The 13,605-nt window shown below is 40.9% G+C and overlaps 1 protein-coding gene across 2 annotated transcripts; it reads left to right on the forward strand.

The window, feature by feature from the left end:
- The first annotated feature begins 219 nt into the window (after nt 1-219).
- On the forward strand, nt 220-10,497 carry LOC134800258 (uncharacterized). Of its 2 annotated transcripts, none has more exons than XM_063772766.1 (4): nt 220-351; nt 2,208-2,363; nt 4,035-4,196; nt 10,309-10,497. In XM_063772766.1, exons 1-4 carry the CDS (start codon nt 277-279, stop codon nt 10,489-10,491), a joined length of 576 nt encoding a protein of 191 aa, XP_063628836.1. In that variant the 5' UTR covers nt 220-276; the 3' UTR covers nt 10,492-10,497. The 2 variants fall into 2 exon arrangements, with proteins under 2 accessions (XP_063628836.1, XP_063628837.1); XM_063772767.1 differs by having other exon boundaries at nt 2,208-2,327.
- Nucleotides 10,498-13,605: the final 3,108 nt, after the last annotated feature.

Raw genomic sequence — 13,605 nt, forward strand, 5'->3', positions numbered from 1 at the left:
TCCATTACGGTGATAAAAATAAGAGGGCTGAGAGCTGAGCCTTGCTGGACGCCTACTTTTACGGGGACCGGTTTGCTGGTTCCTGCGGGGCTGCGGACTGAGGTATTAACATCGGTATACATGTCCTGTACGAGAACAATATGACATGGTTTACAAGATAGATATCTAAATATAGATAAAACTAACACCCATACAACACGGCACGACAACAATTACTGCAATATGACTGCAATGTTATAAATAAGTACCCGTCATGTATCAACTTCAGTTTACAAAATGTTTTATTTCGTAACGAGTCTCATAATATCATGTGGTTTCCTATTTCTAGATTCTGCGGGCCAGAATATGTTGGTAAGTGATTGTCTTTTGTAACAAATGTTTGAAATCTTACAAACAAATTGTGTACCTATCCAGAGAGAAAAGTCAGGTCGTTCAGTGAGTTCAGTTCGGTTTTGTATTTGGTTGGTTAATCAAAAAATGTTATAACTACCCGAAAATGTACAGTCAGCAGCAATAGTTGCTAAGCGGGCGAGGTGTTTAAAATGATCTTGACGGGACTTTATTGTTAAGAGAATAAGAGCGCATCAAGGTAATTTTGAACACCTCGCCTGCTTAGCAACTTCTGCTGCTGACTGTACAAATTTTTATTTTATTTTATTTATTATAATGTCACTTACAGTATAAATCAAAGTCAAAGTCAAAGTGTTTATTTGTAAAACATAGGTAAAACTGTTACAGTGTCAAAAATTATTTTGGTATCACTATGTTTTGCCTATTGGCGTACAAAAACATGTCCTTAGGATAATTTATATAATAAAATAACTTAGCTAACAAATACAAACAAATAGTAAAAATAACAACATTAGAAATTACAATTAAAAATTAATTAATTAATAATATTGCCAATCTTAAATAATAACAATACATTAAAAATATTAAAATTAAATTATACATGTCAAGGTATTCATTTTGAATTACCTAAGATAATGTTTCGCATGTTAAGAAATCTGAGATTGAATAAAAACATTTGTCAATAAGTAATTTTTTTAGCTGTTTCTTAAATTGTTACACTAACCCATCTGATACCTTGCTAACATAATCTCGTCTGCCAAGGTGTTTCGGCAGGAAAAGCCTTGGTAGACTTATATATTCCTGAAATGAGAGTTCATACCTACCGACTGGAATTGGTTTCATGGTGGTATCAGATGGGTTAATTTAGGGGTCCCGATGGTCACCTTTGAGAACGTCTGCCAAGCACTTCCGGCAAAAAAAATACTGGCAGACTTCGCTTTTCTGTGTCTACATGTAAATTTCTTAGTGCTGCCATAACTATTATTTCGGTATCAGATGGGTTAAATCAGCCCCCTTTTTTCGCACCGGAAGTGGCCTTCTTTTTCGTACTTTCGGCAAGTTCCGCCGTGGCAGACTATCGAATTCGGACTGAGCATCACTTTTATGGGAAACCATTGTGCATTTCATCGTGGTATCCAGTCGGTTAGAAATTTTGCAGCCGGCTCTTCTACTACTGGTAAGTTGTTATTGACGCGGTCGACAATCATCATTTTGGTTTTTGTGCGATTTATTTTCAATCCAAATTCACGGCTTGTAGCTTCCATCTTATGCAGCAGATCTTCCATATGATGAGCACTAGTTGCGAATAAAGTCGTGTCATCCGCATAACGTAAGTTGGAGATCCTTCTACCGTCAATTACGACCCCGTCTGGCCAATCTTCCAAGGTAATTCTCATTATCATCTCTGTATAAATGTTGAATAATAGAGGCGAAATTATACATCCTTGGCGTACTCCTGCATCAGGGTGGAAATCACTCGACAGCGTTTCATCCGTTCTAACTGATGCTGTTCCGCTCTCGTATAGATGCCTGAGTAAGTGTACAAGGTGTTTTGGTGTGCCCATATCCAGCAAAGATTTCCATAAGACTAGCCACTTCACCGAGTCGAACGCTTTCGAGAAATCAACAAAGCAATGTACGTAGGCTTGTTGAACTCTCGCGCTTTATCGATGATCTGGCGTACAGTAAAAATTTGCTCTCGGGTGCCTTTTCCCTTTACAAAACCTGCCTGTTCAGGGGCAATTTCTTTCGAGAGGAAGGTCTATATCTATGGTCTATGTAGGAAGGTCTAAATATTACTTTATGTTACTGAATAAACTTTTTATTTTTACTTAGTTGTTGCTATATGTTGGCAGGGGGCCGGCACGTGGTCGGTGTTGTCCACGCAGCCCTGCGAGAACGACGCGGAGATGCCGTGGCGGGTGCGCGTGCGCAGACACAAGCTGAACCGCACACACGACGCTTTTGACGGGGAAGTGACCGCGCTAGCCGATATAGACGACTCTTTTAGTGTGAGTATGTGAGACGCGGAGATGCCATGCCGCACACACGACGCTTTTGACGGGGAAGTGACCGCGCTAGCCGATATAGACGACTCTTTTAGTGTGAGTATGTGAGACGCGGAGATGCCATGCCGCACACACGACGCTTTTGACGGGGAAGTGACCGCGCTAGCCGATATAGACGACTCTTTTAGTGTGAGTATGTGAGACGCGGAGATGCCATGCCGCACACACGACGCTTTTGACGGGGAAGTGACCGCGCTAGCCGATATAGACGACTGTTTTAGTGTGAGTATGTGAGACGCGGAGATGCCGTGCCGCACACACGACGCTTTTGACGGGGAAGTGACCGCGCTAGCCGATATAGACGACTCTTTTAGTGTGAGTATGTGAGACGCGGAGATGCCGTGCCGCACACACGACGCTTTTGACGGGGAAGTGACCGCGCTAGCCGATATAGACGACTCATTTAGTGTGAGTATGTGAGACCTGAGGGCCTACCGCGAACCACGTTCGTCGTGTTGCCTCCCTGTCACACTTACGTACCTACCTACGAATTTACAAGTGCGACAGAGAGGCAACACGTCGATGTGGTTCGCGGTACGCCCTCTGGAGATGCCGTGGCGGGTCCGCCCGCGCATACACAAGAGCAATCGCACACAGGACACCCTCGACGGGGACGTGTCCGACTGTCCGTGCTATAGACCGACCGCTTTTAAATGAGTCCTCGAGAGAGCGTACGGCGCTCGCACCTTCCCCGCCGCACGCTCGTCGTCCTACCCCGTCGCCCCCGTACCGCGCAGGCGAGGACTCATTTAAGCCGTCGGTCTATAGCCAAACTTGATGACTGGTGTCAGTATGGCTGTTTTCACTTAACTGTGTACCATTGGAGGCCGGTTAGCAATCGTAACTAACATAACTGACGGTCAAAAATATCATAAATTTTATCAGGAAAGTGACAGTTCGACAAACATAACAAGTCTCGCTTTAAAGTACAAGATGAAATGAAAATAGCCGTAGGTATATGCGGTGGAACCTTGCTAATTCTAGGCGCTAGGTGCGGGTGTACTGCCCTATAGGGCTAAAGAAAACAAATTTCTTCCTCGACTAAGATCGAGTGCCTTCAAAATGAAGTGCGAAAACCGGGCTCAACCGACATCCGATATCGAATTGGCAGTTCCGATAATTTAAGGCATGTCGGATCCCCCGTCACCTGTGGGAAGTGTTGGACCGATATTTTTTTTGTTTTGAGTTGAATATTGTGTATACTTGTGTAGGCGTAATGTTTGTTGTAGTGCGTGACCGCTAAAAGCCGGTGCGCCCGCGGCCCAACTACGCGGATGAAGGATCGTACAATCGAAATATGAATCGACAAAATGAAAACGCTCTTAGACGAAGCAAACCTAAAGTCGTAGGTACAAACGAGGAGTCTTTTCAAAAGGGCTTATAATTCTATAGAGAAAGGACACCTTTTGAAAAGACACTCCTCAAACCGTACAAACAAAGAAAACGGATCCACCTGACATAATTTCAAAAATACTGCTATTATTTTAAAAAGTAATACTCTGTCTAAGCTAACTTTGCAATCAATCAATCAGTCAATCAATCAAACAATCAATCAATCTTTCAATCAATCAATCAATCAATTTGGTCCGATTGTACAGTTTATTCTGTTTCTAGGTTCGCGTAGACGTATGCAAGGTGGTGGAAGGTGGATGTAAACCCTTTATAAAAGAGAGTCGCGAGTGTTTACCCTGCATAGTAAGAGAGCACGCCTGGGAAAACACTAAAAAAGTGTTGGTGGCCCTTGGAATAGACCCACCAGCCTTCCCAATACCTAAAGTAAGTACTTATTTATGGAAAAGTAGGGGAAAAGGGAACACTTAACTTTAAACGCTCTAATAAGATGTAAAAAATGTCACAACCCGATTAATATTAATTAGTGTCCGACCGAAGGTTCGGTTTCGGTTTCGGTTTCGGCCAGTTTCGGCCAAAAAATCATGTTTCGGCTGTAGTTTCGGTTTCGGCCAAAAAACGGCCGAACCTTTCGGCCGGGCCGAAACTTACGAAATGGCACTTCGGACAAAGACCAAAAGGTGGGGAATAAGTAGGATAACAGTAAACACAATAGTAATAACCTACATTTACTGATTCATGTATAGGTATATTATAAAACACAATTCCACCAATGAGGGCGCCACTGGACGGTCGACGCAGTCTTATGAGGCTGTCAATACCTTAACGCGCACACTGTCTATCGCACACATTATATCGGAGTGAATGAGATAGCACTATCGCACGTAGCCGTTGGCCGAGTATCAGCTCGGCCCCAGTCGAACGATGTCTTTTTCGCTCTTATTCAGTCACTTTCCTATCTACCTCTAATGGCAAATTTTAAGCGAGGCTAAAGGCTACACTCAAGTAGTGCTGCAAAGTTGATTTTCTGACTATTGATTAAAACGAAGATAAAACCCTTAAAAGTGTCCCCAGTACAGTTTTTCATACGAATGCTCGACCTTAGCTTCACTTTTTACCTCAATTTACCATTTGGTTTGTGTTCCACATGTCCTCTACTTCAACTTAGCCGTTCGCCTCGCTGCGCCATGCTCGGCCTGCGCGTCTCGCTTTTTAATACAATGGACATTGGTTGGAGTCTGTGCTCAACTACTTATCCTGAAGCCTGAAGCACGGCTTTTACTTCGCATGAAAGTTCGCCTCACTGGGGCACTTCGGACTTTTAGGCCAAGGTGAAAATCGGTACCCGGCCTTGCGATTATCATCATTCACTTGCCCTTATCCCATTTCTTTGGGGTCGGCGCAGCATGTCTTTTTCTTCCATACCTCTCTCTCGCCCGTCATCTCATCATTCACTTGCGTTCGTTTCATATCATCTCTCACACAGTCCATCCACCTTTTTCTCGGTTTTCCACTCCCGTTACTTCCCTTGCGATATTGTTAACAAAAAATTTCGCGCTCGCTGCGCTCGCGTTTTTGGTTGACCCTGTATCTGATCTACATGTTAGCTTGACTGGTGAATGAATAGAGTTAGACCAAGAAAATTCTGCAATGATTTTGATAGCATACGCAGTGCTACTAGTGCAAATGTTATTTATACGTCATAATTTCATAGAAATTTTGACGTTTAAAATAACACTCGCACTGCGTGTGTTATCAAAATCGTTGCAGAATTATCTTGGTCTAACTCTAGTAATTTTCTTAAAAAACTGCTTAAGTAACATCAATTTCAAGGACATTGGGTGTTGACAGCCCCATAATATTTGTGTAAAAGCGGTTTTATGACATTTTTTCAACGATTTTATCAAGTCTACAAAAGGTTCGGTTTCGGTTTCGGTTTCGGCCGAAACTAGAGCCAAAGCCGAACATTCGGTTTCGGTTTCGGTTTCGGCAAAAAAACATGTTTCGGTCGGACACTAATATTAATTACACGATGAGTCGATGACGCAACGGCGATGACGCAACATTCAACTGTTCGTTAAGAATCATATTGTTGTACCTAATTATTTCCAGTTGTTACAGAATACTCAAACGCAATTCTTTCTCGCTTTCTATTTCTTTGCGAGAATGGATTCCATAATAAAAGTTGTTCAGTATGACGTATGTCACTACGCAGAGTATGGCTGGTGGTTACCCTGTATTAAGGCTCCGCCACATTGACGCGGAAGCGTTCCGGAGCGGAGCGGTCGCGGAGCGGCGCGGTAGCAAGGCGGTGATGTGTCATTATTGAGCGCGGTCGGCGGATTGAAAGCGTTTTGATCGCGGACCCGCGTTGCAAGTTACCTACGGCTACAGTACTACAGTATAATACTAGTGGCGCCCTCGTTGTGTACCAATGGAACTAAAGTTGACAACCGGTTTAGCCTGGCGGGTATTGGTAGGTAGTAATTCTGTTGATAATCATATTTGTTATCTTCATATCACGAAATATATGAAAGATGCAAATATTACCCCTTGTTTGTGGTATTATCAATTGATTTAAATAAAAGGCATAAGTATTTATGTTTAAAAATAACATTGTATTATTTATGAAAAAAATTTTTACATATAGAAATATACCTACACTGAAAATTAAACCCTGACAACTTAATAAAAAATAGACATTAATAAAGCGCATTCACAAAGTTTTCAGTATAATACAAATAACTTTCATCATCATCATCTCAGCCATATGACGTCCCCTGCTGAACATAGGCCTCCCCCTTGGACCTCCATACGTGCCGGTTGGAAGCGACCCGCATCCAGCGTCTTCCGGCGACCTTAACAAGATCGTCTGTCCATCTTGTGGGTGGACGTCCTACGCTGCGCTTGCTAGTCCGTGGTATCCTCTCGAGCACTTTTCGACCCCATCGGCCATCTTCTCTGCGTGCAATGTGGCCTGCCCATTGCCACTTTAGCTTGCTAATCCGGTGGGCTATGTCGGTGACTTTAGTTCGTCTACGGATCTCCTCATTTCTGATTCGATCACGTAGAGAAACTCCGAGCATAGCCCTCTCCATAGCTCGTTGAGCGACTTTGAGTTTTGAGATGAGGCCGATAGTGAAAGACCACGTTTCGGAGCCGTAAGTCATCACTGGTAACACACATTGATTAAAGACTTTCGTCTTGAGGCACTGAGGTATGTCGGACGAAAAGACGTTGCGTAGTTTCCCGAACGCTGCCCAACCGAGTTGGATTCGGCGGTTGACCTCTTTCTCGAAGTTGAACCTACCTAATTGAACTACTTGTCCTAGTGTCACGTAAATATTCCTTGCCCGGCTGTGGGCTTTCCCTGAGGACACTCACGGACAATTAAAGTTACTAAATTAAATAAAAACTAAATCTTACCAAAAGCTCAAGCAGGTGCTAAACTTATTTCCATCAGCTATTCAGGGCAATAAAGGACATGAAATGAAAGTTAGTTTTTGTGACACATCATTTATTACTAATTCGAACACAGGCAGTTATTCTACATGTAAATCATTAAGCTAGCGTAAGCACCTTATATTATAATGTCAGGCGATAGAGCTGGGTCGTGCCAGAAATGGTTCTAAAATGATTTACAAGCAGACCTATCTAAATTTGTTAGTCCCTAGATTATCATTTGCCATCACATATGATTCTACTAAATTCTTTAACTTTAAATTTGGAAAATGCTTCTAGGATGGAAGGAAAGCGTACACCAACCTCATAACACTGTTCCACCAGTTCAAGCCCGACGTGTCATCCTCCGCTGTGCCGGAGCCGATTTGCAGCAGCGGGACTCTGACCCGACACCGCAGAGCAACGCCGAAGGACTAAGGTCTCAGTTTGAAGGTGACGTCACCTCCATCCAGCAGAAGAGCGAAATTCTTATGGCGAACTGCTCACCAGTCACACTTGAAGTTTTAGGAATATGGACAGACTTCCATACTCTGATATGCGAACTGATTTCACATACGTAGTAACATAAAACCGAAAACCCCAATCAGCTGAAAGAAACAATTCAAGATTAATAACTAGAAGCATGTGCTCTGCTAACCTAAGAGACATTATATGATCTAAGTTTCTCACCAGCTGGAAATTCCTAGAGTGGACTCATCTCACAGCTCTGATATTACGTCCCACCAACATTGTTTTACCAGCAGACTGGAAACAAAGCGAAATGGTCAAACAAGGATTCAACAAGGAGTTGCACCTGAGGACATCTATATATTATCATATTCTACTTACTGTTTGTGGCAAAATAACAACAGCATGAGCTCCCTAGCTCATGGATGCAGCGGCTACTGCATAACCAAGCCTCTGATCGATGCTACCAGAGCATGATGTACTTCGCTTCACTGTTCTATGTATAAAAGATGCCCATCCAGGGCGAAAACCAGCCAGGAAATGATCTCAAACCATTCTGTCCCTGGGATGACACAATCAAAATAACAGTAACTAATGAAATTCATGGAATAATTTTATATGCAAGTATAACCCAAAGAAATAAATCATATTCAATTATTTGAATATATTTCAACCTATTTTGTATTTATAAATTAAGTTTTTGATTTAAATATTTATTAATATTATTCCATAAATTTAGGATTTAATTTGAAGTAGCAACACCATCAGCTTCAATTTGTTTCCTATTGGCTGAAAGCCTGTCATGTATATTGTTGCTACATCAAAGACCTCCTTGCCATAGAACAAAACTACACTATATTCGAGACAATCCTAAAAACGTTAAACTGAACTAACCATACAATTAAAGTGCCGTGTCACACTAGGTAGATGTACGAGTCAACAACTTCGAGTACCGAGTTCCCAACAGAGACAAATAACTTTAGGCATATAATAATAGGTAGGCCTATTACAATTTACACACACAGATACACTAAACTTTACACACGGCATTTTACACAGATTTCCAACTTGTATTCATACATTTCTTCACGGTTAATTAATACGCTTTCCAGATGCGTTATGACTCGGTTCCTTCTGAACCCACTAAAGCTGTGAATTTCACTCAAATATGTATCTTCAACAGCCGTTGCCCCGCATTTAGCACATTTTCTATGTGCATTGCTGTAATCCATGTAGGTACAGACTTACAGAGTCTTAAGTGGTAGTACCGCTTCTTCTTCTTCTTCTTCTTCAGCGTGTGTTCGCCCACCGTTGGGCATACGCCTCTCCAATCTCTCTCCATTTTGAGCGGTTGTTAGTCTCTCTTATCCAGACTGGTCCCGCAGTCTCCTTTATGTCATCGGACCAACGGGCATGCCTACAGAGATGTAGTACCGCTACGTTGTATTTATTATTTAAAAATTTAATGACTAAAATTTTCGTTATGAACTTTAACCACAGCAGTTGGACAGAGTCATTGACAAATATATTTTTTTATTATGGTGGGTAGACGTACGTACTTCTACCCTCCATATATTTTATGAACATTGATAAAGACAGTTAGAAGCAAATATTCATTATAAAACTTAATCGCGTGTAATTAAGTCCCGCTATATGATTAATACCTAATCTATAAAATTCGTGAAAATTTAAATCACAGTTGGGAGCAATGTTGCTGTAGAAAAATGTTTTTATTTTTATTACTGGTAACTTTTTCTAGGACGCCAAAGCACACATAGAAGCTTCAGGCGCACACATGCGCAATTATAATAGGACATAACTTTCTTAAGCCCCCTCCAGACTATGTGCGTGAATCGCGGCGCGACGTCGCGAAGCGAACATATCGCGAAGTTGACGTATGACTCCACACTCGCACACTTCACGGCGATTTCGCAGTTTGGTTTGCGGCAAGATGGCGGAAAAGCATCAGCTAACTGACTGATCGGAGTTTAACTGTTAGTTATCTATGGCATCGTACGTGATTTAGCTGTTTTTTCATTTTGTTTTCTTGTGAAACCGTAAAATATAGCTGCTTAATATAATATAATCATAATATACATAATTAATATTTATCTTGCCACAGAAGAGCCAAAATTGTGTGTAATGTGGAGTCTTGCAAGTTCGCGCTTCGCATCTCCTTTGACGCGGGCCGAAATACCGACAAAAAACGGAGAACAAGGCGCGAAGGCGTGAACAATCTGCGAAATCGACGCCACACTCGCGTTCGCGGCTTCGCTCGCGATTCACGCGCATAGTCAGGAGGGGGCTTTAGGAAATGAACAGGCCTTGGTGACGAGTGAGTGACCGCAACCGCGCCGCTTCCGCCTCGCGACCGCTCCACGTCGGTTCCGCATTCGGTCGGCGTATCGAGGGCGGATTGAACGCGGTGCCGCGCTTCGGCAATGTGGCGTAGCTCATAACGTTCAGCCCGCTCCACACTCGCGTTCGCGGCTTCGCGCCGCCGTGAGTGTGGCGGTCGCTTTCTGTGCATTCCCAGTTGCGCGGTACCACGCGCAATCCGCGTAGGTTCCGCTACCGAGCCAATGTGGCGGAGCCTTTATTATATTTAAATTTAAACCTACATTCACAGGGAGAGTACCAGCTAGACAACTACCTCGTGGACGTAGAAGAGCTGTCGAAGAAAGGAGTATACGGCGAATACCATGGGCAAGGCTACATAGTGAAGGACGGACAGGACATTGCGTGCTTACGAATGTCCGTTAAGTTCGAACCGATTGACAACTTTGGCTCTATGCCGTCGCTGTATGGTTAATGGGGTTAAAGTATTCCAAACAATAGATTCCAAATTATTGTAATTGTGCAATGGAAATAATTGCTTTCGTTTAACCCTGACTTCGCACTTCCTTTGACCCCCTTTTTACATTTTTTTCTTAAGGCGACTACCCACCGCTACCGGTGGGTAAAATATCAGATTCTGTCAATTTGCCCCATTTCACACACAAGCGTACTTCACGCACACTACCTCACTTTACTGGGACAGGTCAGTGACACATCATGTTTTTTTAAGATTGGACTTTTAGTTTAGTATTGACCACTAGCCTCCTTTGAGGGTAAAAGCGTTCCATTTAAAGATGAAAGAAAGAGAAACAATGCATTTAATCTTGCTTTCCTCTTAAGGCGACGGTAGCGGTGGGTAAAATATCAGATTCTGTCAATTTACCCCATTTCACACACAAGCGTACTTCACGCACACTACCTCACTTTACTGGGACAGGTCAGTGACCCATCATGTTTTTTTATGATTGGACTTTTAGTTTAGTATTGACCACTAGCCTCCTTTGAGGGTAAAAGCGTTCCATTTAAAGATGAAAGAAAGAGAAACAATGCATTTAATCTTGCTTTCCTTGTCTGTTCATGTCACACGTGACGTACCTATTTAATTCATTTGATTGTTGACTGTACTATAATACTGTACTGTACTATTATACCTAATATTGCTTTGTCGAGATACGCGTTTTGTACAATTAAAGCGAATAAAACAAGATGTCATTAAGTCAGATGTAAAATGTTATTTACTACTCTATACGGTTTTTCATAAGGTGCAAAATCCATTCAATAGGAATTTAATTAAATAAAGTTTCGGCGGGGTGGCAATTCCATTTTGGCGGATAAAGCAAAACAGAATAGTTCTATCGAACCAGCTTACAAATTTTCACGAGAATCAGTTGAGAAATGTGATCTGCAAAGGAGAACATACAAAAGCATTTTTGCCCAAGCTGAAACGGAGACCTTTGCTAACGCTCGGCCAATGATGGTTTAGGTACCTATAAAAAATGGTTGTCCCTGCTGTAATTTTAATATCTTTATATTTCAACCGGTATAGTTTTACCTTCAAAAATAATCGGTATCTGCATAACTTGATTGTTAGTAAACTAACCTGGAAAATAATCTCAAAATCACCGAAACATTTATGTACAGTCACCTGCAATAATATGTTACGTCATTAGCGCCAACTTTGCCTACAGGGAAACTTTGCCCAAAACGACAATTTTAAACAAATTCGTTAATGTAGAAAAATTGATAATAGTTATGGCCACCCTGCTGTTTTTAGTAGAAAATAGGTTATATTTCTGACAAAGTATATGCCAAACTTGTGCATAACTTGACTTGGGAATTTTGAGCGTGTTGTATTAGGGTATATTTCGGCGGGCAAAAAATTGATAAATAATGAATGCAAGTAGAAAAAATTGAGAACCCTTTGACAAATATTTCCGGGTTTCAGTTATAACACATGAAGCATAGATTATGTCTATTGAGATTTAAACTAAAAAGGCCTAAATACACAAAAGTTTTAGCGGTGGGCAAAGTAATCCGGTAATTTGGCATCCATACCAATATTGCCCACCACCAAAAACGGATTAGGGTTGTCACTTTCATCTAATTTACCCATTTTCGCAAGTAAAAGAAGGTTATGTTTGTACACTAAAATAAGTTTATAAATATATACTGTATTTAATTTGGCTTATTATCCTTTGTACTTGAGACAAGCTGCAACTTGAGACAAGCTGCATTTAAATATTCATGTATGTATAAGTACTTACCATCTTTTTCTGTCCCTTCCGCAACTGCCATTCAAACTCATTTTTATTGTTTTACGTAGTTCTTAATTAAATTCTCAATATGTTTTGTCGTAGTTCTAGTAATTGTAGTTAGTATGTATTATTTTCGCTTATAAAACTTTCCAACACGTGAACTATTATGGCTCACGTATATTTGTTGTTTTTGCTTAACGCGTTTTAATCCTTGCTGTGTTGTAACAGATGGCGCCAACTGCTCGACACTTATGTCACAATTGGTCGCGTTCACATTTTAGTCTTTCGCCATTATTTCTTTTGGTTTTTATTTTATTTCCATAAAATGTAATTATTTTATAATATTAATGAATTACTGTTATTTATTTATTTCCAACTCGTTTGTTTTTTTGCCACTGTTCATTATTTAAATGTTGTGTACTTTCCGTTTCCGTGATTCACTCGTCCATGGCCCCGACGGAAGACCAGCGTTGGCCCATCAAGGCTAACACCATGCTGAGTCGGGACCATTTCGTGGCTATTTACTTGTTCTGTTATGTAATGATATGTGTTGTAATGTTAAGTGTAAATTTTAATTTTCGTTCTTCTTTTTTTCTCTTTTGTCTGTTACCAATTTTTTATGCCACGAATAAACTATTTCTATTCTATTATATTCTTTATTTAGATGTTTTATCCCGTTAACGAATGAAAACACAACAAAAATCATATTTTTGGCCATTAAACTATTGTAACAGATTTTCTCAAAAGTGACAACCCTAGCCTTTGTAAAATGCTTAGGTGAGCCTTATTTGGAAATGGGCAAAAACGGGTAGGCAACATTGCCCAGCAAATTTATTTAATTTTTTTTACACTTATCGCTAAGTTATTAACAGGGAATGGTAGGATTGCCCAAAACCTTTAAGTGATCCTTAGACATCATCATCATACGAGCTGTATTTGAATACCAAATTGACGTGGGCAATGTTGGCGAAAACCCCGGTTATTTTTTATTTTTTTTAGTTGCCCGCCCTCTAAAACGCAAAAAAATGGGTAAAAACACGATAAAAAAAATTTTTCTTCACATAAACTGATGCGTTTGATCACAATGGACGTGCTGAGCAAAAAAAAGTCATATGATGTGATTTTTTTTGAGAAATTCGTGTTTAAAAAAAAAAGCGGGCAAAGTTGGTGATAATGAGTAATGACGGAACCTACTCTTCGAAGGCCGCAAAAATATGTGACATGCTCTTATAGTTCTACAAATAAGATCGTGTCAGATATTTTTGCGGCCTTCGTTGTGTAACATAAATTGCAGGTGACTGTACATTTGGAATAATTATTTTATTTAGTTTCAA

Source organism: Cydia splendana, chromosome 19 (genome assembly GCF_910591565.1).
Source record: "Cydia splendana chromosome 19, ilCydSple1.2, whole genome shotgun sequence".
NCBI lineage: Eukaryota > Metazoa > Arthropoda > Insecta > Lepidoptera > Tortricidae > Cydia > Cydia splendana.